This window comes from Arachis stenosperma, chromosome 4 (genome assembly GCF_014773155.1).
Source record: "Arachis stenosperma cultivar V10309 chromosome 4, arast.V10309.gnm1.PFL2, whole genome shotgun sequence".
Lineage (NCBI taxonomy): Eukaryota > Viridiplantae > Streptophyta > Magnoliopsida > Fabales > Fabaceae > Arachis > Arachis stenosperma.
Window position 1 is genome coordinate 12,937,408 of NC_080380.1, and position 27,136 is coordinate 12,964,543.

Genomic DNA, 27,136 nt, shown 5'->3' on the forward strand with positions numbered 1-27,136 from the left:
TGGTAACTACATTTACTTTAATATATTATTTAATTTGTTATTTTTATCATAGAAAGTAGAAACATAATCCAAATAAACCAAACCTATACGTATCGCGCGTGTTTCTTACTACTCACTCCTTCAGCTCATTTCTTTTTCATGCCCTTCAATTCCCCCTCTCACGTTTCGAACGAAACTATTTCAATTGTGTCTGCATCTTTACTACTAGCAAAGAAGAAAGAAGAGAGAAGAAAGAAGAAAGTATATCATAGCATCAAGCCATCAACACCAACCACAACCACAACCACAACGTTCTCTAAAATGCATCAATGCAATCACAACCGTTGATTCTTCTTCTTTCAAAATCTTGATCTACTTTTTCAGTCAACAACGACGACGGCGAGAACGTTATAAACGACGGCGTTTTAGGGGTTTGTGGTGAACGGAGACAATGGTGGAGACGTTGGAGGTGCAAAGCGACGAGCAGAGGTCGCTGCTGTCGCCGGATTCGAACAATGGCGACCGTTCATGGCGGTTGAACTTCGAAGGGTTTCAGATGTCGTCGCCGCACGCCGACAAGCAAGTGAAACCCTCACGTGGAATCCATGACTGCTACGGTGTTCTAGGTACAACACAAATTATAAAATCGAAATGAAAAAAAAAAAAAGAGAAGGAACAAATGAAGACATAAGATGAAGATAAATTGAGTAATGATTCTAATTAGTACCTTAATTTGTAAGTGATTCAAATTAGTACCTCACATCGCTACTTGTCAGATCCTAATTTGATCGGAACTTCACTAGTTTGAGGGCGAATTTGAGGATTTACTGACAAATATAAAAATTTTGCTATAACCTTTTTGGATTTTCTTTCGGTATTGGTTTTGTAGTATATTTTTTTGGAATCTGCTTTTTGTTATGATATGGTGTGGTTAATTTATTTATTGTGAGTGGGAATCTGGAATTTGCTTTCTACGAATGGTTGTAGTTAATTGCGAGCTTGTGCTTCTAGAGTTTTTGCTGTTTCTGTGTGTACGAGAAGGATTTAAGCTCCCTGTTTTATATTCTTTTGTATTCTCTTTTGCTATAAGAGTATACTGATACTATTTAGGGTTAGTTTTTCTCTTTCCAGATGGTGGATTTCGTTCAAGGTGAAATTTCAGAGTTTGTCGTTGCATTTATGTTTGTCTGGCCTGGTTTGATAGTATTTATTGGAATTTTGTGTTTTGGCTTAAGGGTCTGGGACTCTGGGTATAAAGTGAAGGTCCTTGTGAAGATTTGGGTGTTTTGGGGTTCTTTCCGTTTGCACAATAAGTTAGTAGCTTTCGGTGATTGGATTGTACACTTTCATGCTCCATGTTTTTAACTTGAAGAAGTTGCATGAAATGAAACTGGTGTATTAGGTTTTGCATTTGGATTTTGGATCTTTGCCTTGTGTCTTTAAATGGAGTTTTGTTGCTTCTGTGATTCCTGCAGATTTATGGAAGGCTTTGCTTTTCAAGTTTACAATCTGTCTGCTTGTTTTCATATGACTTGCTTACTGTGTTGTCTGGTTTATGGAGACTTTTTTCTTATTATTTTTGTGGTCCTTTAAATTAAGTTTATTTGTACTTGAGCTTTGAGTGTGCTACTGAATTTTCTTCATCCATGAATTCTTATGTGAGGATTTCTTTCTGAGAGGAGGTTAATTATATTTCTAACAAAGTTTATTTTGAATGATGGTATCTGTATCGTACTCTTACCTACTGAAATTTGAAATGATATTTCTAAAAGTATTCATTCCTCAGGGCAAGAAGATGACATTGCTGAGTACTATCAGCAACAGGTTGAAGTGCTAGAGGGCTTTAATGAAATGGATGCCTTGGCAGAACGTGGTTTTATTCCTGGGATGTCAAAGGTCTATATTTCATTCTGCTTTCTATGTTTCCAGCTGAGTTTTCCAAACAAATTGATGTCCATATAATCGACTAGAGTAAAAAGTGGTTATATAAATAAGCCACTATTGAAATATATTTTAACGTTCCAAATACATCAGTGCCTTTGGCTGAATATCCAATTTTGTGTACAGGAGGAGCAGGAAAAGCTAGCAAGAAGCGAGACGTTTGCCATCAGACTATCAAATGTAGCAAACATGGTTCTCTTTATTGCTAAAGTCTATGCATCAATCAGAAGTGGTTCCTTGGCCATCATTGCATCCACTTTGGACTCGCTTCTTGATCTCCTGTCTGGATTCATACTCTGGTTTACTGCATTTTCCATGCAAACACCGAACCCATATCAGTACCCTATAGGAAAAAAGAGAATGCAACCTTTGGTTAGTTCTCCTAATTTATATTCTTTTTGAGAATGTCTGAATATCAACTTATGTTCTTTCCTGTCATACAAAGAGTTGGTATTTTTCTGTTTCCCTATCTTCTTGGCTCTTGGGATTTACTTTATAATTAAATCAGATATTGAGAAAGATTACTACAGTATAGTTTGGTTCTGTTGTGTAATTGTGTAATGCGTACATATGTTCCATGGATAAAGCATAAAAGAAAATTTCATCGATAATTCTCTAACGGATAATCATGTTTTCATCTTGTCACTAAATATTGAATTGAAAACTGGTTGCAGGGGATTCTTGTTTTTGCCTCTGTTATGGCAACACTAGGATTGCAAATTATTTTGGAGTCAATGCGGACACTATTATCAGATGTAAGTTGATTATTGGTTATGAAGTTGACATGCAAACGGATAACAATATATCGTGTTTCTCTAATCTAATCCATTGCATAATAACAACTCCAGGAAAATGCATTCAGCTTGACCAGAGAACAAGAGCAGTGGATTGTTGGTATTATGCTTTCAGTGACGTTGGTCAAATTCCTCCTAATGATCTATTGCCGCTCCTTTACTAATGAGATTGTCAAAGCCTATGCCCAAGATCACTTTTTTGATGTGATCACAAATGTCATTGGTCTCATTGCTGCACTTTTGGCAAATTATGTCGATGATTGGATGGATCCTGTTGGTGCTATCATTGTAAGTGAATATTCCCCCTTTGTTTATTGGTTTGAACTGTTATTTTGTTAGCCATAGAAAAGGACACACAAGTCTTCTGCCAAACTCTCCATGAATTTATGTTAAGTTCTGATTCATACCTAGGAGTAAAAGCTAATGAACCAAAAATATACAAAAATGATATTTTTATTCCTCACATTCATTGACAACAGTGACCATCTCTGCATTAGCTTCTGCTGTCCTCCTGTATTTTTGCAATTTATTCCTTTTTACGGAAATCAATATCCTGTGCAAAAGGGACCTGGTTAGACGACTGCAACTGTCAAATTAGCCTCGTAATTTCTGTAGTCTCTCTTCCATGAATTATTGCATGTTATGATGGTTTGATGCATAAAGCATACCTTTTATATCATACTCTGACTTCTAAGATTTAAAGAACAATCATTAGTCCTTTTGAGCAGTACCATATTGTGATGGAAGCGATGTCATATTATCACTATTTACGTTTACTTGCCAGCCTATATAATAGCTTGTAACATATAACTTTCAATTGCCTTACTTATGGTTATGGCTGACTCTTCTACTACAGCTGGCTTTGTACACTATCCGCACATGGTCATTGACAGTGCTGGAAAACGTGAATTCCCTGGTTGGAAGATCAGCTGCTCCAGAGTATCTTCAGAAACTAACATACCTCTGCTGGAACCACCACAAGGCCGTGCGGCACATTGACACTGTGCGTGCTTACACTTTTGGGTCTCACTACTTTGTTGAGGTTGATATTGTCCTGCCTTCTGATATGCCCTTGCAAGAGGCTCATGACATTGGGGAATCGCTGCAAGAAAAGCTTGAGCTTTTGCCTGAGATTGAACGCGCCTTTGTTCATCTTGATTATGAGTACAGTCACAAACCTGAGCATGCCCAATCCCATTGATAGCAGCAATTAGGAAATGCAATGCCTTGCCATCAATTGTAAATGTGAACCATTTCACTTGGATTCAACTCTAAAGTTGCTAATCTTTCCACATAACCCTGTCATGCACATAAGTTCTTAAATCTCAACTTGGTAATATATGCCCCAAGTGTATGTCATGATAGGAAAATCATGCAGAGATCCTTGAACATCCCAGAGTACTATAGTAGCTGAAATAGAATCCTTGCTTCTACCTCTATTCAGGTACAGTATCACCCTTGTTTTGTATCTCAATATAGGGTGCTGGTTAAAATGTGCAAATATAATGTTTTCCTTGGACCAGTTTCATGATTAAACTATAGGATGTGCTATTTTCCAATTGTCACAAATCGTTTACCAAAAAATATAATAATCAACTTCAAACGTGAATTAGAATTACTGTTTACTAATTCATACCAAAAAATATAATAATCAACTTCAAACGTGAATTAGAATTACTGTTTACTAATTCATACCAGGCTCCATATTTATTTCACAGCTAGGACATATCAGTTACCGCAACGAAAACATTAATAAATCCATAGTTCAGATTCCTGGAAAATAATCGAGACTAACTAAAATACACACAATCGTTGAATTGTTCTACCCAAGACTCTAATTGTTAAATTTAAAGGGATTGGTACAAAAATTAAGCTAGAAATAGTTACATCTTCAACTAAACACCATTTGAAAATAGATGAAATTGGATAAAAGAAGGAAACCCGTTACTTACCTACCAACGACCTAATCCAATTGGACCATTCGTTTGTACTGAATTCAAAAATAAAAAGAGTTGAAATTTGAACCAAAAATCAACCATAGAAAATAGGAAATTTCTATTCATATGAGAATAAAAAACACCTGGCAGCTACGAAAGTTTAAATATTCCAGCCTATCTATATAAGCAACCAACGGAATTTTATGTAAAACCCCATAATATATGAATAGATCAACCTCCCAAAAAAAACTAAATAAAAATTAAAAAACAAGAATCCAGGTATTCCGGGATTGATGAAGCGTTTTGCACATTACGCTAAAATGTTAATTTAACCAAAAGACTTTGGAATTTTCAGCTGAATGCAAAAAGTGAATACGCTAATTAAACCCAAAAATACTGGCATAACATAAGATATAAAATCAGCAGATTCTAAATTGAAACAGTCTCTTTTCTTCCAAAAAATTCAAACAAGTTGAAATCGAAAAGAAGAAAGACAAAGAGGAACCCGCAACAAAAATTGGAGCTTGGCTACAAGACATAAGTAAATTCATAAGCAAGGGGATCTCATGATAATTTCAGCCAAATCTCCTCTGTTCTCGCCTGCATTGCTCACCACACGAGAATTGTGAGCCATAGAAAGCTCTATTTAGGCATCGAAAGGTAACTTCATGGTCTGGAGAAACTTAAAATACAACAGAAGAAATTTTAGTTATTACTTTTCAATGTTGATAGAATGGACGGTGCAACGAAGCTGGACGAGAAAGAGAACCATGTCCTGTCCTCAAAAGAAAAGGGTCCAGTTACGAACTCACTAAGAACCCCACTTTCAGATGTCCAGTCCAATACAAGAAGTAATATTCCAGATAAATTTACAAACAACTTATTGAAACCAGACAGCTTGCTATTCAGTTTTCACACTCATTTTGTATCTTCCCTAAATGAGTCGTCTATAGATGTATGGTTAAATTACAATAAAAGGATAAGGATTTTATGGCTTTGGTTTATAATTGGAGTAAAAAGGGATCTTCACATTGTCAAAACGGTTTATACTATCCACTCTTAACTTCCACTTATTAATTACGCAGGTGACGAAAGGTGTTGTAGCTTCAAGAATAAGAGGAAGGTGAATGAACTATGTAGCAACGAATGGTTAAGCTTCACAAACAGAAAATGTTTCGATTCTTTAGCTAATGAAATAACTCAACAGAAAGAAGCAAGTGACATTCCACGCTTAGGTAAGAACAGTATAAATTCATATAAGTGTAGAAATACTTTTTATCAACCAAATAAATCTTTCCATCATAGAAGGTTTCAAGAACATTTTGCATATTAGCAAGTTGTTGGGGTCAATGGTTTTTGGTTAATATAGGTCTAATTATAGCTACCTAATACAAAAAATACAGGATTGGTACTACCTATTCAAAGAATTGCTGAAGAGCAACCACGCAGATTTTTGGATAACAGCTTCACCAGTGGTTTTAGAATAACTAATGTTGCAAAAACTATAGACATAAATGGAAAACCCAGCATTCAGACAACAGAGGACACACCATTTTTGGGGTCTAATGTGCTGTTACAAGTGACTTTATCAAGAGGTAATTATCATAAACAAAGAATTCGAACCAGAAGAGTTTTGTGATTATGTATGTTAGACTGTGAAGTGTTATTTTGATATTAGATGACTCAAAGCATGCTAGGATGGAAAGAGCAGCCAAGATAGCTAAGAAAAGAAAGTGTGTGGGCGTTGCTTCTCAACAAGGTAAACATACCATACTCTATAGTAGAGTATCCAAAGAAATTTCCTTCTTTCTAAGCAAGAGCATCAAAATATATTGCATACGACTGATAGCCATGATTATAGTTGGTTAATGAACAAAAAAATGATTGATATCATAGGTTACCCATGTGACTCACAAGAAATTTTTCGTACAGAAGTTACCATTTCATTAATTGATATCCTAATTCATAACTAATTTTTCAGCTTGTAGTAGAGATAATACAATTTATGATAACAATGAATTCGGACTACAAAGGTATCCAGCCTATTAGGTTAAAGGATCTTTATATATATAAAAGCAACTATTGGTTGCTGATACATCTATTACTCATTGGAAACCATTAGATGTTTTGGTTTTGTGATGGTCATAGAAAAATTATGCAATGTGTTAAAAAGAAAACATATTCTTGGATTCTGCATAACAATATAAATAGTGAGCTTCTTGTTATATGTAATAGAATAGTAAGATAGCTTCGATTATAGGAGAGGTTAGTTAGTACATAGAAAAATTAGTGGAGAATACGGGTGATTATATCATATGGTGAAATTTTAAAAGATATACAGAAATAGGTATATAATAAGGTGAGTTGTTATGCTATTTAGAAAAACACAAATATAAAGTAAATACTTATACACAGGTAACCAATTGGTTTAAGGAATTGAAACTTCTCATCATTAAATATAATGGTATTTTATTTAATTTTAGCTTGGAGCAATATTGTAATGTAAAGAAATAATGAGATCAATTTAATTAGAACAAAGGTTTAAAAGAACAAAGATAAAATGATGTGATAGATTGGATGCAGAATGATTATTGATGCTATAAAAAATTAATAAAATTGTGTAGCCAATGCATGGTGAAATTTTATATGTATAAAAAAATAAAGTATAAAATTTCAAAAACCAATTATTAGAAACTAAGAATGATTAGATTTACAAAGTCATTAGTATCTTATGATTATATGAGTAATTAAATAAGGTGTTATCATGTGATCTAATTAATAATGACTCAGCTTATTCTTATAGTTGTGGACATGGATCATCATGTTTAATACCAAAATTAAACATGAATTGATACACTCAAATTTATATGGGTCCACACAATATGATGAAATTATCAGCAAAAGAAACTATGCATACATAAACTTAAGAGGTAGTTTTTTTTCTTTTAAAAGTGCACATGTTTGGTTGTTAAAAGTATGGTAAACAATTTAGGAGTCATACAAACCACTTTCAATGTAGAGGACAAGAAAAATCTAATGGAGTATGCAGTTGATGGATGTATTATAGATCAAGATCAATGTGATGGAAGAAGTAAAAATCAGATTAAGAGAAATGTTTTTATACCGATTTTATCAGTCAGCCAATAGCCACTAAATCCACCATTAAAAGGTAAACGAGTAATAACAAAACTAATGTAGATTGAAGTAAATAGCTAGACGTATATTCTGATATTAAACACAAAATAAACTCTACAGGGGTAGCACGAAACGCGAGGATTGAGAGAGCATTCATATTAGCTAAAAAAAGCAAACCATAATCTCACGCACCCAAAAAGGTAACAATCACGAATAATAAATACAACTACCAACTCAGCCATGTCCCTACACAACTTTAGATCATACTGTCTACTATGCGGGTGAAGTGAAAGTGTCTAAATTTTTACATAACTCTAATTTTTTGCTCGCAGGAACTATGCCTGCAAGCACATTCACCACACAAATCATAGAAGTGTGTTCGATGGAAGGTATCACAATCTTTTTGAATTATTATATAATAAATTGAAAGACAATTGTTATATGTTATATGCACAGTAATTGAAAAAATGTTGCATCAACATCCCTTCACTTAGGATTCACAATGAGACATATCCATATCACTAATTTATTCACAGTTGAAGCGATTAATAGAGTTGCTAATACTCTAGAATATTTAATTTTTTATTAAAAAATTATTTGATAAAAAATATATAATTAGTTTGGAGTAGTTTAAACTTATTTTAGTTTTTATTAAAATTGTGTATTTTAACTTTCAAAATTAGTGCTTCACTAATTAGATAATTTTAGCTATAACAAATACTTAATTTTCAATGTTATACATAATACATATATAAATATTAAAGCAGAATAAAATAATGTTATTTTTTTGCTTTCTTAACATTACATTAGGAAAATATCAAATTGTAATAGAGAAATAATATGTGTATAGGAATTAGTGAGTATCTATTTATCAAAAAGTTACAAATGCATCAACACACCAATTATTATAACCCCAAAAGAAAAGAAAAATTGTCAATTATATCTAACGTGCTTCTAATTGGAAAAAAAAAGGTGTATACATAGTTACCTACTTTAATTTTTTTGTGTATAAACTATTAAAATATATGAATAAAGAGTAAAAATAAATCCTATGAAACTAATTTAAACTGTTCATAGAAAGTATAAAGAAATAAGTGTTGTTTAGTAGGATATAGTAGTTAGTAATTTTGTGCTAAAACCTAAACCCTTTTTCTCCTTCCCTCTCAATAATTTAACTATAAAATCATCCCATTAATTTTAATAGATAAAACTCAGTGAACGTAATTAGATCATCAAAAAATGAAATATGTCATATTTAAATATTTTTTTAAATAAGTAATAATATATATTTTCTTAATAAAAATAAATAAAAAAATCCTTTTTATTTTATATCAATAATTAAAATTAAAAAGATATATATTTTTCGGAGTCATAATTTGAGAATTATAGAAATTTATAACTTACTTCTTTTTGGCTTTTTAAGTACGTTATTTATTTATTCCGTATTTCTTAATTATTGGTGAAATAAATTTACAATTTTAATCTATTCCAAGCGATTAATGTAGTTGCTAATACTCTGAACAACAACTATATTCAACTTGATAAGTGTATTATATTACACTTGATGATTCTTCCTAAAATCAAATGTAAAGATGGTTTCTTTTTTTTAATTTAAGTATGGTGTATGTGTACTTATCAATCACCCTTGGAATAGGTCAACCAACATATACTAGAAGGTATAGAAGGCAACTAATGGACGCAAAAAAGAGTCCTGGTATCTCCAAACGCATGCAAGGTGTGTTGAGCTCTTTGTATGTAGTGTAGTATTTTTAGTTTAGAACATTATTAAGAATTTATATTCACCCTTACATCCATTAATTAAGAATTTAAGATTATTCAGCTAAGATATCTGGCAACTGCGTTAGGAAGTGACAAAATTCTTTAATAAAAGTTTGGCCTACTTTATTGTTTACCATTAATTACAAAATGGTTGGAAAAAAATAAAGTGATTGCTAAAGGTGGAGCAACATGAGCTACAAAAGAAAATTATAAGATAGAGTTTAAATAATTTTTATTGTTAGAGATTACTACTTAAAGTGGGCTCTTATTTACAGAATCAAATCAAAATATATGAATTTATTAAAAATCACGTTGGGTACTTTGTATGTTAGGCTCGGTAAGGATTCCAAGACAAAGACCTATGAAAACTGATAAAGACTATTGCAAGCAAAATTGTGGTATGTTATGATTTGGTGGAGGGGAGCATTATTGGGAGTTACGGGTTTATAACCGTAACAAATCTGCTAAACAAACTGCATAATTTTTTATTTCCACTATTGGAACCTTAGGTTCTTACCATTCAGTTTCTTAGTTGTTAAGTCAATCAATTTACGACTAATTAGGTTACTTTTTACACCGTTGATTATCAAGAGTTAACTTCACAATGCAGGCAATAAGGCGTCACATAGATCTAACACACACATTAAGTCTACTGAACGGTCAAATAAGGGTATGAGCTTACTTAATTGAATTCAACATAAAGTCTTATTTAATGAAAGTTTTAGGAAGAAAAAAATATCTCAATCCTATTTTTATATTTTGTTGGTCAATATGCAGAGTATGTGAACATCGGATATGCAATGTATGAATGTGAACATTGCAATGCTCTATATTGGTATGCTGAAAGGTCAAACAAAAGTTACAATACAACAGAATTGAAATTCACATTATGTTGTAAAGGAGGAAAAGTTCAACTTCCACAATTGCAAGAGGCTCCGAGAGTGTTGTATGATTTATTGTACAACAATACCCCTAAGAGCAAGCATTTTTGGGATAACATCAGAGCTTACAATAGCATGTTTCAGTTCACATTAATGGATGCAAAGATAGACCGTGGCAGAAGTCAAGCAAGAGGGCCACCAACATTTATTCTTTGTGGAGAGAATTATCATCTAATGGGTAGTCTGATTCCTCCAGAGGAAAACATTGCAAAATTTTTCCAATTGTATGTATTTGATACTCAGAATGAGATTGAAAATCGCATGGCAGCTATTCGGTAAGTTTTAGGGTTATTTCTTTATAGAATAGATTTAGGATTTGAAGTTACTGTTGGGAGTTTTTGAATAACAATGATCCTATTAAAATCTGGTTGTACAAATTCTGTTGTCGTAAATAGGGGTGAACATCACAAAGAGATACATGAAGATATTGTTAGAGAATTGAAACAAATCCTTAATGATAACAATGTACTGGTGAAGGCATTTCGCATGGTTAGAGACTCACTCGCACGAGAGTCTAATAATACAATAAAGCTCAGGCTTTTGGGTAAAAGGGAGAAGGATGGTAGGCGATACAACCTGCCCAACACGAATGAGGTAGCTGCATTGATTGTGGGTGACTTTGACATAGATAAAACTGATAGGGACATTGTGGTAGAGACACAAAGTGAAAGGTTACAAAGGATTAATCAACTCAATCCTACTTATTTGGGATTACAATACCCATTGTTATTTCCATTTGGAGAGGATGGTTACAAGGAAGACATACCTTTCAACAAGGGTAATCAAAGTGGTAGCAAAGGGTGACAAAAGATTTCATTAAGAGAATTTTTTACATTCAGGATACAAGAAAGGTTAGCTAATGGATCTCCTTTGTTATTGATGAGTATGGAAAACTCTAATTTTAAATTTTGATCATGAACAAACATTATTGAAATAATTAATTACAAAATTATTAATTTGATTTTCATTTAACATATGTTAATTAATAATTTTGTGATACAAGTTTTTATTGGGCCGAACAGAAAATAAAAAAAATTGCAAGCCCAATATGATTAAAACCATTCAGCCTTATTTAAAGTTTCTTATATTATGTGGTTGAAGCAATTTGTGATTATTTGGGCCGAAATGAAATGAAGAGATCCCAAGCCCAATAAAAAAAAAATTCAGCCTTATGTAATTTTTGTCATATGAATGTTGGTTGAAATGTTACATTACTTGGGCCAAAATTGAATTATTACTGCTACAAGTCCAAGTTAATAATTGTTGTTGCGTGATCCAATGCTTGATCCGAAACCTATTGTGAAAGGAAGCAAAATTGCTTCTTGCCTCCAACGGATCCCATTCCTTCTCTTAAGATGGATTTCAAAATTTAATTTGCTAGCATTGGAAACATGAGAGAGATTGTCATTGATATGATTGATGGTATTGAAAGCTACACGATACTCAGGGAAGTAAAAGTAACTTTTTCAATTAATTTGTTTAATTCATTTAATTGCTTTCCTTCCAAATTGTTTCTTCTCTCTCATCTCTTTCTTCCTTTGGTCATTTTCATAAGGAAACCATGGAAGCTACATTGAGCTACCGAAAAGAAGGAAAGGCACGTCTAAAGACCATCACAATGATGGCAAGAAAACATAAAAAATATAGTGGCTGAGATTCTTATCACTTATGATAAGATATGGTGATGAGATCTTGGCTTCTCCATACCAAAAATGGTTGAAGGAGATTCGGCCAGCAAGGAGAAGATCCTTGGAGGGATGGCTTGTCTCTTCTTTTGGGTTCACTCATCACAGAAGGTAGCTAGGGTGGCTATGTGAGGGAGGAAGCAAAAGTGGAGCAGATGAAACTATCATCATCATGAAGCATCAAGGGCCAGAAATTCATCTTGGAGAGCAAGCCAAGGATGAAGCGCTCGGATTGATGAAGAGTGATGACTAAGGAAGTACTAGAGGTAATTACATGTTGGATTTTGCATGGGTTATCTCTTCTCTCTCTCTAGCCGAACCGGTTTTGTTCTTGAAGAAGAAGAAGTTGGCTTGGTTTTTGGCTTCAAAGGTGGAGGCTTCCCTCTTCTATAAAAAGAGAGAACAACCACGGGTTGAAGCAAGGAGACAGTGTGAGAGTGCAAGACACAGAGTTCTCAGAGCTACCTGAGCTAACATATCTTCTTCTCCTTCAATGTATTCTGTTTTATAATTTTCTGTTTAATTTTGTCATGTCTTGAGTCTCATGGAAAAAGGCAAACAGTGAGACTTGTATGAAAAAGCCTTAGAGCAGAAAAAGGCAGAGATTGCAAAATTAAAAGAAAAAGCCATAGATGTCCTTAGAGTTCCTTTGTACACCTGTGTTGTGTTTCATGATTCTGTGGGAATCTCCTTGTAAGTTGGGTTAGCACTTTACAATCTGTAATCAAGAAGATTATAGTGAAATTCCATCATTGTTGTGATGGAGACTGGATGTAGGCTGCACTGCACTTAGTAGCTGAACCAGGATATATCTGAGTGTAATTTTCTCTCTCTTCTACTCCATTTCTGTTTCTACTGCACAGGAGCTAAAACTGAAAAATATCTCATGCCAAGTTACGAGACAAAAATAAAAGTCTCGTGGCTAGGGATGAGACAAAAATAAAAAAGTCTCCTCAAAAGAATAGCAAGTGTAACCAAGCGAAAATGGGGCTAAGATTCAACCCCCCTTCTCTTAGCCACTGAAAACCATCAATTGGTATCAGATCTTGGTCTCAAAGAGATTAAGCTTTGCAGCTTGGAGAAAAGATCCATATGGCAGAAAGCAGTGGCTCAAATATGGTGTCCTACAACCTTACAGAAGGACAGTCAAGCAATAGACCGCCTCTTTTTAATGGAAAAAACTATACCTATTGGAAGGAGAGAATGAAAATCTTTGTGCAAGCAGTAGACTACAGGCTTTGGAAGATTATCCTAGAGGGTCCTCAATTTCCAACTAACACAAGTGCTGAAGGAGTAGTCACTCTTAAACCAGAAGCAAGCTGGACCGAAGAAGATAGAAAGAAGGTGGAGCTAAATGCCAAGGCTGTAAATCTACTCAATTGTGCTATCAGCTTTGAGGAATACCGACGGGTATCACGATGCACAACGGCAAAGAAAATCTGGGATAAACTGCAAATCACTCATGAAGGAACCACCATTGTGAAAAAGACTCGGATAGAATGTTAAACAGAGAGTATGAAATGTTTGCAATGAAGGAAGGAGAATCTATTGATGAACTGTTCAAACGGTTTAATTCCATCATTGTTGGCTTGGATGCTATGGAAATAACACATTCTGATTCTGTGCTTGTGAGAAGAGTGTTGAGATATCTCACTAAAGAGTGGGAAACAAAAGCTTTAATTATTTCTGAGAGCAGTAGCCTTGATTCCATGACATGTGATGATTTGAGAGGAAATCTTCTTGCTTTTGAAAACACTTATTTGAAAAAAGATTCAAAAAAGAAAGGAATTGCTTTTTCTTCTGTAACTAACCCCCTGGATGATGAATCCAATGATAACTCCTCTGAAAATAAATTTGTGTTGTTTGCCAAAAAATTCAGGAAAATGGTAAAGTTCAAAGGCAAAGACAGTAGCTCAAGGAAAATGAAGAAAGACCTTAGCAAAGTAACTTGTTACAACTGCAAGGAAATGGGGCACTTCAAATCTGATTGTCCCAAGTTAAAGAAGGAGGAGAAGCTAAGAAAGGGAAAGAAGAAGGGATTGATGGCTTCATGGGAAGATTTGAAAAATGACTCAGATGATGATGATGAGGAATCCGAGACCAAGTCACAACCATGTCTCATGGCAGATCACATAGATCAGGTAGTCTTTCACAACCCTAACACTGAATATCTTCATCTTATGATAAACCACCTTTCTGGAAAAATAAAATGTTTTCTACTTGATAATCATGATCTTGAACAACAAATTATCATTCTTAAAACAGAAAATGGTTTTCTCAAGAAAAAGCTAAGGGAGGCCGAAACTGCTTGTGATCCTGTTGAGGAAAATAAGCAATTAAAAGCCCAACTTATAAGTTGTAAAAGTAACCATTCTATTGTTGCATATGTAAATTATTTTAAGGAGAATGAAGAGTTGCTGAAAAAGATTAAAAATCTGGAAAATGATCTAGCCAAGTTTACTCAAAATTCTGAAAATTTGAATCAAATATTGGCTAGTCAAAAACCACTCTTTGATAAAGCTGGTTTGGGGTTTTACGAATCTGATGAAAAACCTTCTTTTGAAAATAGAGCTTCATCTTCTAATGGCACAAGGTTTCAAGATTCCACCTACTTTAACAAATCAGCAACTCCAAGATTTTGTAGACTATGCAACCAAAATGGACACTTTCCCATTCAATGTTTTTTTGCTGAAAGAATGATTGGTGATAAAGTTTACAAAGTTGTTTTTTATTACAATGGTTTAGGTCATAGGAGATGGTTTAACGTGAAAGGATCCAAGAAAATTTGGATACCTAAGGTCACTTGAGCTTATTTTGTAGGTATGCCTAGCATCCAAACGGAAGAAAAATATGTGGTACATGGACAGCGGATGCTCTAGGCACATGACCGGAAAGACAACCTTTTTCATAAAGCTTGATGAATATGATGAAGGACTTGTTACTTTCGGTGATGATGGTAAAGGAAAGATAATGGCCGTTGGAAAAGTTGGTAAAAGCTTTTCATCTTGTATAAATGATGTTTTTCTTGTAAATGGTTTGAAACATAATTTACTTAGTGTAAGCCAATTGTGTGATTTAGGTTTTGAAGTTATTTTTAGAAAGTTTGTGTGTTTGGTTGTTTGTAAAAAAACTGGAGGATATTCTTTTTGAAGCTAAAAGATGCAACAATGTGTATGGATTAACTCTTGAGAACTTGAAAGAACAAAATATAACATGTTTTATTTCTCTTGAATCTGAAAAATGGCTATGGCATAGAAAGCTGGGTCATGCTAGTATGTACCAAATTTCTAAGCTAGTCAAGAAAAATTTGGTGAGAGAAATTCCAAGTATCAAATTTGATAAGGATCTTACTTGTGATGCTTGTCAACTAGGCAAACAAGTAAAATTTTCTTTTAAACCAAAACATGGAATTTCAACCAAAAGGCCATTAGAAATGTTACACATTGATCTTTTTGGTCCAACAAGAATCCAAAGTTTAGGAGGTAAACACTATGGTCTAGTAGTGGTGGATGATTACTCTAGATTTGGTTGGGTACTTTTTCTTGCTCATAAAAATGATGCTTTTCATGCTTTCTCAACCCTTTGCAAGAAAATTCAAAATGAAAAGGATTTAAAAGTGGTCAATTTGAGAAGTGATCACGAAAAAGAATTTGAAAACCAAGATTTTGAAAAATTCTGTGATAACTTTGGAATTGCTCATAATTTTTCATGTCCTAGAACACCTCAACAAAATGGGGTTGTTGAAAGAAGGAATAGAAGCCTTCAAGAGATGACTAGGGCTATATTATGTGAGAATGAGGTTCCAAAGTTTCTATGGGCTGAAGCTGTAAATACAGCATGTTATATTTTGAATAGGACCATTATTAGAAAAGGATTAAAGAAAACTCCTTATGAGCTATGGAAAGGAACCCCTCCAAATCTTAAGTATTTCCATGTTTTTGGATGCAAGTGTTTTGTACTCAATAACAAAGAAAATCTTGGCAAATTTGATCCAAAATCATATGAGGGCATATTTGTTGGATACTCCACTACTAGCAAAGCCTATAGAATTTACCTCAAAGATCATAGAACTATAGAGGAATCCATACATGTTACTTTTTGTGATTCTAATTTAATTCTCAATACTGTGATAGATAATAATTCAGATTGTGAAAAAGCTGGAACAAGCAAAGAAAATCCCAAGTCTGCCCAAAATGAAAAATCTGCCAGTCCAGTTTTGTCTCGTCAGAATGGAGGAGACATTTCCATTTTGTCTCCTGAGCCAGCAAGAGAAACTGAAACAGTGAGACCCACAGAAGTTCATCAAAGCTCAACACCACAAAGGAAGCCTAGAGAATGGAAGTCTATGAGGGGCTACCCTCATGACTTTATTATTGGAGATCCCTCTCAAGGTGTGACAACAAGATCCTCAACCAAAAGACAATCCGAACTAAGCAATTTTGCACTTTTGTCACAATTGGAGCCCAACAATGTCAAACAAGCTCTTGAAGATCCATCATGGGTGAAAGCCATGCAAGAAGAGCTTGCTCAATTCAACAAGAATGAGGTTTGGACACTAGTACCTCATCCGGATGGTAAGAAGATAACGGGTACTAAGTGGGTTTTTAAAAATAAACTTGGTGAGGATGGACAAGTTATTCGTAACAAGGCTAGGTTAGTGGCCCAAGGTTACGATCAAGAAGAAGGTATAGATTTTGATGAATCTTTTGCTCCGGTAGCTAGAATGGAAGCAATTAGGTTGCTTCTTGCCTATGCTGCCCGTAAGGGTTTTAAAATATTTCAAATGGATGTTAAATGTGCTTTCCTTAATGGCTTTATTGATAGAGAAGTGTCTGTGGCTTAACCCCCCAATTTTGAATATAAGGATTTTCGAAATCATGTTTTCAAACTCTCTAAGGCTCTTTATGGTCTTAGACAAGCTCCAAGAGCTTGGTATGAAAGGCTTAGTGCCTTCTTGTTGGAAAATTAATTTCAAAGAGGTACCACCGACATTACTTTATTTATTAAAGCATCTAATGATGATACCCTCCTAGTTTAAGTCTATGTTGATGACATTGTGTTTGGATCGGCCAATGAGTCCTTGTGTGAAGATTTTGGAAAACTCATAACTAGTGAGTTTGAGATGAGTTTAATGGGAGAGCTAACTTTCTTTCTTGGCCTCCAAATTAAACAAACTCCTAGTGGTACCTTTATTCACCAAGGAAAGTATGCAAAAGAACTTATCAAAAAATTTGGCTTAGAAAGTTCCAAACTAATGGGAACACCAATGCATCCTAACACAAAACTTGAAAAGGATGATGATGGCAAAGATGTGGATGAAACACGGTATAGAGGAATAATTGGTTCACTAATGTATCTTACCTCCTCTAAACCGGATATTGTTCAAAGTGTGGGTGTATGTTCAAGGTTTCAATCTCACCCAAAGGAATCCCACCTTTTGGCCGTTAAGCGCATCATTAGATATATTAAGGGAACATGTGATTATGGTTTGTGGTATCCAAAATCTGATGATTTTTGTGCTGTAGGGTTTTGTGATGCAGATTATGCAGGAGATAGAGTGGATAGACGAAGTACATCCGGCATGTGTTGCTTCCTTGGAAGCTCACTCAACATGTGGTCAAGAAAAAAACAAGTCATAATGGCTCTATCCACAGCTGAAGCTGAATATATATCCGCATCTGCATGTTGTTCACAATTAATTTGGTTAAAAACACATTTGAAAGATTACAAATTAAAGATCAATAGTATACCCTTGTTTTGTGATAACTTGAGTGCTATAAATATTTCAAAAAATCATGTTTTGCACTCAAGAACAAAGCACATTTGAGATCAAATATCATTTTATTAGAGAACATGTGCAAAAGGGTACCATTGATATTCAATTTGTAAAATCTGAAGACCAACTTGCTGACATTTTTACAAAACCCCTCTGTGAAGACAGATTCTATTCATTAAGAAAAATCTTGGGAATGATTGATCTTGTTTCTGTTGATAATTTGTGAAATTTTGATTCTGTTCAGTTTTGTCTCATAGAAATGGACGAGATAAAAATAAGAGTAATGGAAGGACTGTGATCAAGGGGGAGGTTGCACAGAATTTAATTTTCGTGGGCCATACCAAATCTCTTTGACCCCACCATGACCGTTTTGTTAGCTCCTCATTTTTTGAAAATCACAATCTTTTTGTGGTCTTATCAAATCTTGTTGAAAGAAGCATAGTGTCAAATCAAATCTTTCCCTCTATCTAATCCCTTGATTCTAGGAAACCACCTTTTAACTTATTTCAAATAAATAGAAACCACCTTGGTTAATAACCGCGCTCCATGATGGTCATTAACTTCCTCCACTATCTCTTTCCAATCAACATTTAATGTCTCTCTAACCTCCCTCCACTCACCTCACCCTTCGGCCTTCTCTTCAAACTCCATCTACATTCATCTTCATACCATGAAAAAGAAAATGGCTCCAAGAAGAAGTAGCCGAACCACTCTTCCAAAAAGTCAACCATTCTCGTCACCCCAAACTCAGACTCATATACACCTCCACTCCACGTCTTCTTCTACTCATAAACCTCCCTCCAAACAAACCGAGACAATGCGCCGGAAAGTCATCGCCCAGAAATCTTCAGGGAGAAGAAAATTAGGAAAAAACAAACAACCAAGCGTTGAAGAAGAGGAAGAGGAATCTCATACATCACTCCCTCCATCACCGCCAAAGAAGTCCACTCCACATGCATCTGGAAAAAGCTCTCAGAAGACTAAAAGTTTCATGTTACATGATACCAGAGAACCTGCAAACTTGGAATCACTGGACTTCAAGAACAAATTTCATAAACCCCACTCACATTATGATCCCTCTCGATTCTATTCTTGTGCCTTCTACGAATTCCACAATGAGGTGTAACAAAAACGTCATCTCTACTCCACATATTTGGTGAATCTTGAATCTCTGGCTGGTAAAAGAATCAATTTTACTCCTCTGTTTGATGCCCTGAAGTGGACACCTCTGTTCCACATTAAGAAAATGGTTTACCCGGGGCTGGTCCAAAAATTCTACGCGAACATGCGCCAGATAGATGGCTCAATCCATTCCTATGTAAAACGTGTTTACATGACTCTCAATCCACAAACCATAAGCGCTGCTCTAGGGTACACAGATGATTGGTCAAAAGTATACATGACTGACAAATGGGATGACCAGGTTGGAGTCACTCATCAAACTGTTCTGCAGCACATTTGTGCAAACTTGTCTGGCTTAGATGGGTTGATTCCCACTCATAAAGCTCTCGGCCCTGAGAACTCACTACTACACCAGATTATCACTCACATCCTGACACCACAAAGTGGTTCTCACCATAGAGTAACGGTTTCTGACTCTATTATTCTCTTTGCTCTTGTTACCTCTTTCTCCAATTTCCTTTGCTTATCTTATGATTCGTCACATGTGGGAATCAGTTAAAAGTACTAAAAAGGCTAATCTTCCTTATGGAATGTTTCTCACTAGTATCTTTGAGTATTTTAAAATTGATTTGACTAATGAGGCTATTGAAAACAAGGTTTCACAGATCAAAGGAGGAGGAGCTTCTTGTAAGAAAAGCAAGCGCTCAATGCCTTCAGAGCCGTCACTCAGCGACCTTGAAAGTCGCCCTGCCGAACCATCCAAAGTGACTGAATCCATCAGGGAAGTTCTTAATAAGTTCCTTAATATGTCCAAGCTAATGTTCCAGTTACACAAGGCCGCACGGAAGTTAGCATATGAAAATGAAAAAGCTTGGCAGAAATGTAAAGAACGGGTGGGTTTGATGATTCAAAGCTTTGAAGAAGAGATTGGGACAGAGGACAAGGAAGAAGACACTGACTCGGAGTTCAACCTCTCAGATGATTGATGACTGTTCTTTCTTTCTTTGTTTGATATTGGCATACTTAGGCTCAATTTGATAATCTGTTTTGTTAGGTTGGATACTATTAGTACTATAACTCTATGATAATCTCTGGATACTTTTGGGTTATATTTTGCATACTCTGTTACCCATGACAAAATCTTTTTGCAGGTGCCCCTTTGATGACAAAAGGAGGAGAAAGGGCTGAAAATTGAAACTAGAAAACAGGGGATGAAATTCTCTTTTGAGAGTTTATGATCAGCCTTGATAGAATGATTCACTTGATGCTTGGTTGATCATAATTGTGATGCATTTGTTTTGATAATGTGGCTGCCTAGTTGTTGATTTATCTTGATGAGTATGCTTGCTTCTATTAAAATAGGAATATTCTGATTCATCTTGGTAAACATGCTTGCTGAATACTTTATTTTTGGCAGTTTCTTTAAGCATTGGGTATGAAAATAAATGTTGAAAATTGTTGTGATCATGTCATGATTAAAAATATTTTCTTACCATAAGTATGTTGCTCTGATTTGATTGGAAAATATTTTAAAACAGCAATTTATTTTCAAAAATATTGTTTGATTGACTATGTTGTGAGTTTGAGTAGAAAATCAAATTATTGATAATAAATGAGTTTTGATTATCATTCAATTCTGCTCATAAATCAAGCCATTCAACATTACAAAATTTTATATGTTGAATAACATTGTTGCCTTAGGCTTGATAAAATTGTTACAGGTTGGAACTTCCCTTGGTAAAATAGCATATATTAAGGGGGAGCCATGTGACAATTTAAAAAGGGAAAAAATTCAAATATTCAAAGGGAGTACTCTATACTCTAAATTTCTTTTCATTTCAATTTTAATAATGTTTGTCATCAAGGGGGAGATTGATGAGTTTGGAAAACTCTAATTTTAAATTTTGATGATGAACAAACATTATTGAAATAATTAATTACAAAATTATTAATTTGATTTTCATTTAACATATGTTAATAAATAATTTTATGATACAGGTTTTTATTGGGCCGAACATAAAATAAAAAAAATTGCAAGCCCAATATGATTAAAACCATTCAGCCTTGTTTAAAGTTTCTTATATTATGTGGCTGAAGCAATTTGTGATTATTTGGGCCGAAATGAAATGAAGAGATCCCAAGCCCAATAAAATAAAAAATTCAGCCTTATATAATTTTTGTCATATGAATGTTAGCTGAAATGTTACATTACTTGGGCCAAAATTGAATTATTACTGCTACAAGCCCAAGTTAATAATTGTTGTTGCATGATCCAATGCTTGATCCGAAACCTATTGTGAAAGGAAGCAAAATTGCTTCTTGCCTCCAACGGATCCCATTCCTTCTCTTAAGATGGATTTCAAAATTTAATTTGCTAGCATTGGAAACATGAGAGAGATTGTCATTGATATGATTGATGGTATTGAAAGCTACACGATACTCAGGGAAGTAAAAGTAACTTTTTCAATTAATTTGTTTAATTCATTTAATTGCTTTCCTTCCAAATTGTTTCTTCTCTCTCATCTCTTTCTTCCTTTGGTCATTTTCATAAGGAAACCATGGAAGCTACATTGAGCTACCGAAAAGAAGGAAATGCACGTCTAAAGACCATCACAATGATGGCAAGAAAACATAAAAAATATAGTGGCTGAGGTTCTTATCACTTATGATAAGATATGGTGATGAGATCTTGGCTTCTCCATACCAAAAATGGTTGAAGGAGATTCGGCCAGCAAGGAAAAGATTCTTGGAGAGATGGCTTGTCTCTGCTTTTGGATTCACTCATCACAGAAGGTAGCTAGGGTGGCTACGTGAGGGAGGAAGCAAAAGTGGAGCAGATGAAGCTATCATCATCATGAAGCATCAAGGGCCAGAAATTCATCTTGGAGAGAAAGCCAAGGATGAAGCGCTCGGATTGATGAAGAGTGATGACCAAGGAAAGACTAGAGGTAATTGCATGTTGGGTTTTGCATGGGTTATCTCTTCTCTCTCTCTGGCTGAACCGGTTTTGTTCTTGGAGAAGAAGAAGTTAGCTTGGTTTTTGGCTTCAAAGGTGGAGGCTTCCCTCTTCTATAAAAAGAGAGAACAACCACGGGTTGAAGTAAGGAGACAGTATGAGAGTGCAAGGTACAGGGTTCTCAGAGCTACCTGAGTTAACATATATTCTTCTCCTTCAATGTATTCTGTTTTGTAATTTTCTGTTTAATTTTGTCATGTTTTGAGTTTCATGGAAAAAGGCAAACAGTGAGGTTTGTATGAAAAAGTCATAGAGTGAAAAAAGGCAGAGAGTGCAAAATTAAAAGAAAAAGCCATAGATGTCCTTAGAGTTCCTTTGTACATCTGTGTTGTGTTTCATGATTCTGTGGGAATCTCTTTTTAAGTTGAGTTAGCACTTTACAGTCTGTAATCAAGAAGATTATAGTGAAATTTTATCATTGTTGTGATGGAGATTGGATGTAGGCTGCACTGCACTTAGCAGCTGAACCAGGATATATCTGGGTGTAATTTTCTCTCTCTTCTACTCCATTTCTGTTTCTACTGTACAGGAGCTAAAACTGAAAAATATCTCGTGCCAAGTGACGAGACAAAAATAAAAGTCTCGTGGCTAGGGACGAGACAAAATAAAAAAGTCTCCTCAAAAGAACAGCAAGTGTAACCAAGCGAAAAGGGGGCTAAGATTCAACCCCCTTCTCTTAGCCACTGAAAACCATCAGTTATATTCTAGACGACTATTCCAGCAATTCTTGGTTGATGGGTTCTCCATGATTGAATCATCTCACTTAAATTATATACGACTTGATCAGGAGAGACTCAGATGTGAGATGTACAAGGGTATAAAGGAAGCAGTTTTGTTCGGGGAAACAACACCTTCATCGCGTGGCAAACATATTATATTACCATCGTCATTCACAGGTGGCCCAAGATATATGATTCATAATTATCAGGATGCAATGGCAATATGTAAGGCTGTCGGTTGTCCAGACCTATTCATTACATTCACATGCAATCCTAAGTGGCCCGAGGTAGAAGACTTTCTTAAGAAGAGAGAATTAAATGCATAAGATAGACCTGACATAATATGCAGGACATTCAAGGCAAAGCTGGATTTGATGATTAAAGATATTAGAGCAAACAAAATTTTTGGCAGAGTTTGTGCAGGTATGTCTAGAGACGAAATTAAATTACATTCGATTAATTGTTATTATAAATATTGTGTCTAAAATTTCAGTATCCATGCGTTTAAATATTGTATTGGATTTAGCTTATCTATGTCCTTTTGTTGACACAGTTGTATACACAAGTTTCCGACAGCTGAAGACATTGACAAGATCATATCTGCTGAGATTCTAGATAAGGAACTAGACCCTGAATACTTTAAAGCAGTGGAAAAGCACATGATGCATGGTCCATGTGGTTTAGCGAGAAAAGATTCACCGTGTATGGAGAATGGAAAATGTGTACGTCATTTCCCTAAGTGTTTTGTCGATTGTACAACTATTGATGATGATGGGTATCCAGTATATAGGCATAAGGAAGATGGAAGAACTATCAACAAGTATGGGGTTGACTTTGATAGCCGTTATGTGGTTCCACACAACAGACTACTACTTATGAGATATGGTGCACATATAAATGTGGAGTGGTGCAATCAATCAGGATCAATAAAGTATTTGTTCAAATACGTGAACAAAGGTCATGATCGCGTAACTGCTTCCTTCTATAGAAGTGTCACAGCGGATGCTGAGTTAGATGAATATGATGAGGTGAGTATGTATTACGATTGTAGATACATATCACCATGTGAAGCGGCATGGAGGATTTTTGGTTTTAACATCCATTACAGAGATCCATCTGTTGTGAGATTGGGTTTTCACTTACCCGATGAACAGTGATATTCAAAGACCACAAAAATCTGGAGGATGTTGTTAGAAAAGCATTAGTGAAGGAATCTATGTTTTTAGGATGGTTTCAAGCAAACAAGGATTATGCAGAAGCAAGGGCACTGACCTATGCTGAACTACCAACTAAATTCATATGGAAGCCAGATGAGAGGGTTTGGTTGCCTAGAAAATCACACTTTGTTATCGGAAGGATTTTCTATGTACCTCCAGGATTCGGTGAAAGTTATTATATGCAGCTATTGCTCAATTTCGTAAGAGGGCTAACTTCTTATGAGGACATTCGTACTATAGATGGTGTTTTATATTCTACTTTCAAAGATGCATGTTACGCATGTGGCCTCTTAGATGACGATAAGGAATATATTGATGCAATAATGGAAGTAAGCCACTGGGGATCGGGTACATACTTGAGGAAGCTGTTTGCAATGGTGTTGTTTTCAAATTCAATGGATACACCAGAATACGTATGGCAGAAGACATGGCATCTGTTATCCGATGATATACTTCATAGGCAGTGGAGGCTGCTTGACAATCCAGGTAATTTATTGTCGCAATCTAAGGTTTTGTATTTTTAAACTGAATGGAATGTCAATATCAGTAACATATTGATATTTATGTTAAATGGAAATTCATTGTTAACAGTGCCATATGTGTTTGTAGGATTTTTCAAGAAATTTTGTTAGTCTATGTAAGTATATTGTGTATAATAAAAAATTTAAGAAATGAGAAGTTTTTTAGTAGCCATGCTAATCATAATTAGACTTAGGTGTATTATAGAATATAATTAGCAATTCAATGAATAGAACCAAGATTCCATAATGGACATGCAATCTTATCTTATAAGAGAGATAGTTATTAGTGTATTCAATAAGTTATCTTTATCTAAGCAAATAGGATAAAATTTAATATTATTTGGTTTTATTTTTTTCTGGTTACATAACTGAAGTTATTCTTCAAGATTCATTCATACAAATTTGGTCTTTCTATTGATAGATTTATTCCTTTACGATGATGAACTGAAGGAGTTGACGTTGATAGAAATTGAGAGAACACTTAACTTATACAATAAGAGTCTGTCGGATTTCTCTCCGATGCCAGTCCCAGATATAAGCCAACTGAATAGTCAACTATATGCTGATGGAATGAACAGGTTAAAATACATGACCAAAAAAATTTATTTAAATAATATTTAATTAATTTTTTTTTGAAAATAGCATTCTACATATGAAGATACAAAAGTAGTTACTTATTTGGATTATATAATAAATATAAATTGCAAGTCTCTGATATTATTTTTTTCTAATGAAGAACTTATTAGCATGGTTTTCAAAACTAATTATATAAAATACATATACATTATCTTCATAAGTAAATTTGTCAATCTAACTTCTATTATAACGAATTTGAAATTTTCAATGAATTTTTACACGGCCATCTCATAATTTAATAACAATCCATTAAATATTAGAATATTAGCTTTTAAATAGTTAGTTTAGTCTATTTATTTTTTCCTCTTCATTTGCAATAGTTAGAAAATAGAGTATAATTTCTAATAGCCTTTTTTGTAAAACACATATTCGAAATGAAATGTTTTATATAGTCAATTACATGCTGATGGAATGCACAGGTTAATTTCTGATGAGCTCCACTATGATAAAAGATAGCTAGCTCTAGACCATGCCACCTATTTGCAACAACTAACTGACGAGCAATATTTTGTTTATAAGATAGTCATGGATGTTGCCAAAAATGGGAAGGGTGGAGTATTCTTTTTGTATGGGTATGGTGAAACTGGCAAAACATTTGTTTGGAAGACTTTAGCAGCTGCATTGAGATCTAAATCACAGGTTGTACTTACTGTTGCATCGAGTGGTATTGCATCTCTTTTATTACCCGGGGATAGGACAGCACATTCACGTTTTTCAATCCCACTCAATCTAAATGAATTCTCAACATGCAATATAAGACAAGGAAGTGCATTGGCCGAACTGTTGATAAAGACAAAGCTTATCATTTGGGACGAGGCTTCTATGGTAAATAGATTCTGTATTAAAGCTCTTGATAGGACAATGCGTGACATCTTAAGATTCAAGAATCCAAATAGTCTTCACCAGCCATTCGGTGGGAAGACAGTTGTTTTTGGGGGAGACTTTCGACAGATATTGTCGGTGATCCCTAAAGGGACTCGGCAAAAGATTGTTAACGCCACTATAAACTCATCTTACATCTGGAATGATTGCAAGCTCTTGACATTGACAAAAAATATGAGATTGAGATCAGGTGATTCCAACACAAGGTCGTTTGAGTTAAAAGAGTTTGTCGATTGGATACTTGGTATTGGTGATGGTAGTCATGGAACTCCAACGGAACAATGTCAGAAGATTCTAATCCCAGATAACATACTGGTTAAAGACTGGGATGATCCTATTGAGGCAATTTGCAAGGTTACTTATCCAAAACTTTTTTATGGCACCAATGCTGATGAAAACATTGAAGACCGAGCAATACTTGCACCAACATTGCAAATAGTTGATGAGATAAACCAATTCATGATGAGCTTAAACCCTACTGAACCTCAGATATACTATAGCTCAGACAAGGCATGCCCAACTGAGTCTAACAATGACTTATTGGCGTCCATTCACACACCTGAATTCCTGAATACAATTAGATGCTCAGGAGTACCCAATCATGAGCTGACATTAAAGGTCGGAACTCCTATCATGCTTTTAAAGAACATTGACCACTCGGCAGGATTGTGCAATGGAACACGTTTGGTTCTCACTAAGCTTGGAAAACACATAATAGAAGCACATGATAGTGCCGAAAAGAACAAAGCTCAGAAAGTCTTTATTCCTAGGATGACTCTAAGTCCTTCCGATCATCGAATACCATTTAAGTTCCAACGAAGACAGTTTCCTATAATGGTATCATACGCGATGACTATAAACAAGAGCCAAGGGCAATCATTAGCGAATGTTGGATTACTTCTCAAAAAACCTGTTTTCACCTACGGTCAGCTTTATGTTGCAGCATCTAGGGTGACACACAGGGGAGGTCTTAAGATACTTTTATGTCATGATGAGGATAACTGTACCGAAACGGATAATATTGTTTTTAAAGAAGTTTTTAGAAATGTGGCTTAA

General features: G+C 34.8%; 4 protein-coding genes across 5 annotated transcripts; all 4 read left to right on the plus strand.

Annotated features, from left to right (window-relative positions):
- Positions 1 to 107: 107 nt before the first annotated feature.
- On the plus strand, positions 108 to 4,236 carry LOC130976606 (metal tolerance protein 11-like). Of its 2 annotated transcripts, none has more exons than XM_057901514.1 (6): positions 108 to 605; positions 1,766 to 1,875; positions 2,047 to 2,292; positions 2,595 to 2,675; positions 2,769 to 3,002; positions 3,571 to 4,236. In XM_057901514.1, the coding sequence occupies exons 1-6, from the start codon at positions 431 to 433 to the stop codon at positions 3,913 to 3,915; spliced, it is 1,191 nt and encodes a 396-aa protein (XP_057757497.1). In that variant the 5' UTR covers positions 108 to 430; the 3' UTR covers positions 3,916 to 4,236. The 2 variants fall into 2 exon arrangements, with proteins under 2 accessions (XP_057757497.1, XP_057757498.1); XM_057901515.1 differs by lacking the exon at positions 108 to 605 and adding an exon at positions 1,005 to 1,129.
- Positions 4,237 to 5,340: 1,104 nt separating this feature from the next.
- LOC130974634 (uncharacterized) lies at positions 5,341 to 11,310 on the plus strand. Its single transcript, XM_057899496.1, has 9 exons — positions 5,341 to 5,502; positions 5,737 to 5,886; positions 6,055 to 6,246; positions 6,330 to 6,410; positions 8,119 to 8,175; positions 9,441 to 9,521; positions 10,176 to 10,235; positions 10,343 to 10,781; positions 10,902 to 11,310. The coding sequence occupies exons 1-9, from the start codon at positions 5,385 to 5,387 to the stop codon at positions 11,308 to 11,310; spliced, it is 1,587 nt and encodes a 528-aa protein (XP_057755479.1). The 5' UTR covers positions 5,341 to 5,384.
- Positions 11,311 to 21,754: 10,444 nt separating this feature from the next.
- Positions 21,755 to 25,654, plus strand: LOC130974635 (uncharacterized). Its single transcript, XM_057899497.1, has 5 exons — positions 21,755 to 21,882; positions 23,378 to 23,871; positions 23,979 to 24,527; positions 24,984 to 25,140; positions 25,618 to 25,654. The coding sequence occupies exons 1-5, from the start codon at positions 21,755 to 21,757 to the stop codon at positions 25,652 to 25,654; spliced, it is 1,365 nt and encodes a 454-aa protein (XP_057755480.1).
- Positions 25,655 to 25,723: 69 nt separating this feature from the next.
- LOC130974637 (uncharacterized) lies at positions 25,724 to 27,136 on the plus strand. The gene has a single exon (XM_057899498.1). It carries the CDS (start codon positions 25,724 to 25,726, stop codon positions 27,134 to 27,136), a length of 1,413 nt encoding a protein of 470 aa, XP_057755481.1.

Bases quoted from the DNA above. Each gene is read 5' to 3' on its own strand.
- LOC130976606 (XM_057901514.1), top strand. From the start codon at position 431: ATGGTGGAGACGTTGGAGGTGCAAAGCGACGAGCAGAGGTCGCTGCTG. The intron at 1,876-2,046 runs GTCTATATTTCA...TTTTGTGTACAG, and splicing joins TTATTCCTGGGATGTCAAAG to GAGGAGCAGGAAAAGCTAGC. The intron at 2,676-2,768 runs GTAAGTTGATTA...TAACAACTCCAG, and splicing joins TGCGGACACTATTATCAGAT to GAAAATGCATTCAGCTTGAC.
- LOC130974634 (XM_057899496.1), top strand. From the start codon at position 5,385: ATGGACGGTGCAACGAAGCTGGACGAGAAAGAGAACCATGTCCTGTCC. The intron at 5,887-6,054 runs GTAAGAACAGTA...CAAAAAATACAG, and splicing joins AAGTGACATTCCACGCTTAG to GATTGGTACTACCTATTCAA. The intron at 8,176-9,440 runs GTATCACAATCT...CCCTTGGAATAG, and splicing joins AGAAGTGTGTTCGATGGAAG to GTCAACCAACATATACTAGA.
- LOC130974635 (XM_057899497.1), top strand. From the start codon at position 21,755: ATGATAAGATATGGTGATGAGATCTTGGCTTCTCCATACCAAAAATGG. The intron at 21,883-23,377 runs GTAGCTAGGGTG...TTGTTGACACAG, and splicing joins GGATTCACTCATCACAGAAG to TTGTATACACAAGTTTCCGA. The intron at 24,528-24,983 runs GTAATTTATTGT...TTCTATTGATAG, and splicing joins GAGGCTGCTTGACAATCCAG to ATTTATTCCTTTACGATGAT.
- LOC130974637 (XM_057899498.1), top strand. From the start codon at position 25,724: ATGGATGTTGCCAAAAATGGGAAGGGTGGAGTATTCTTTTTGTATGGG.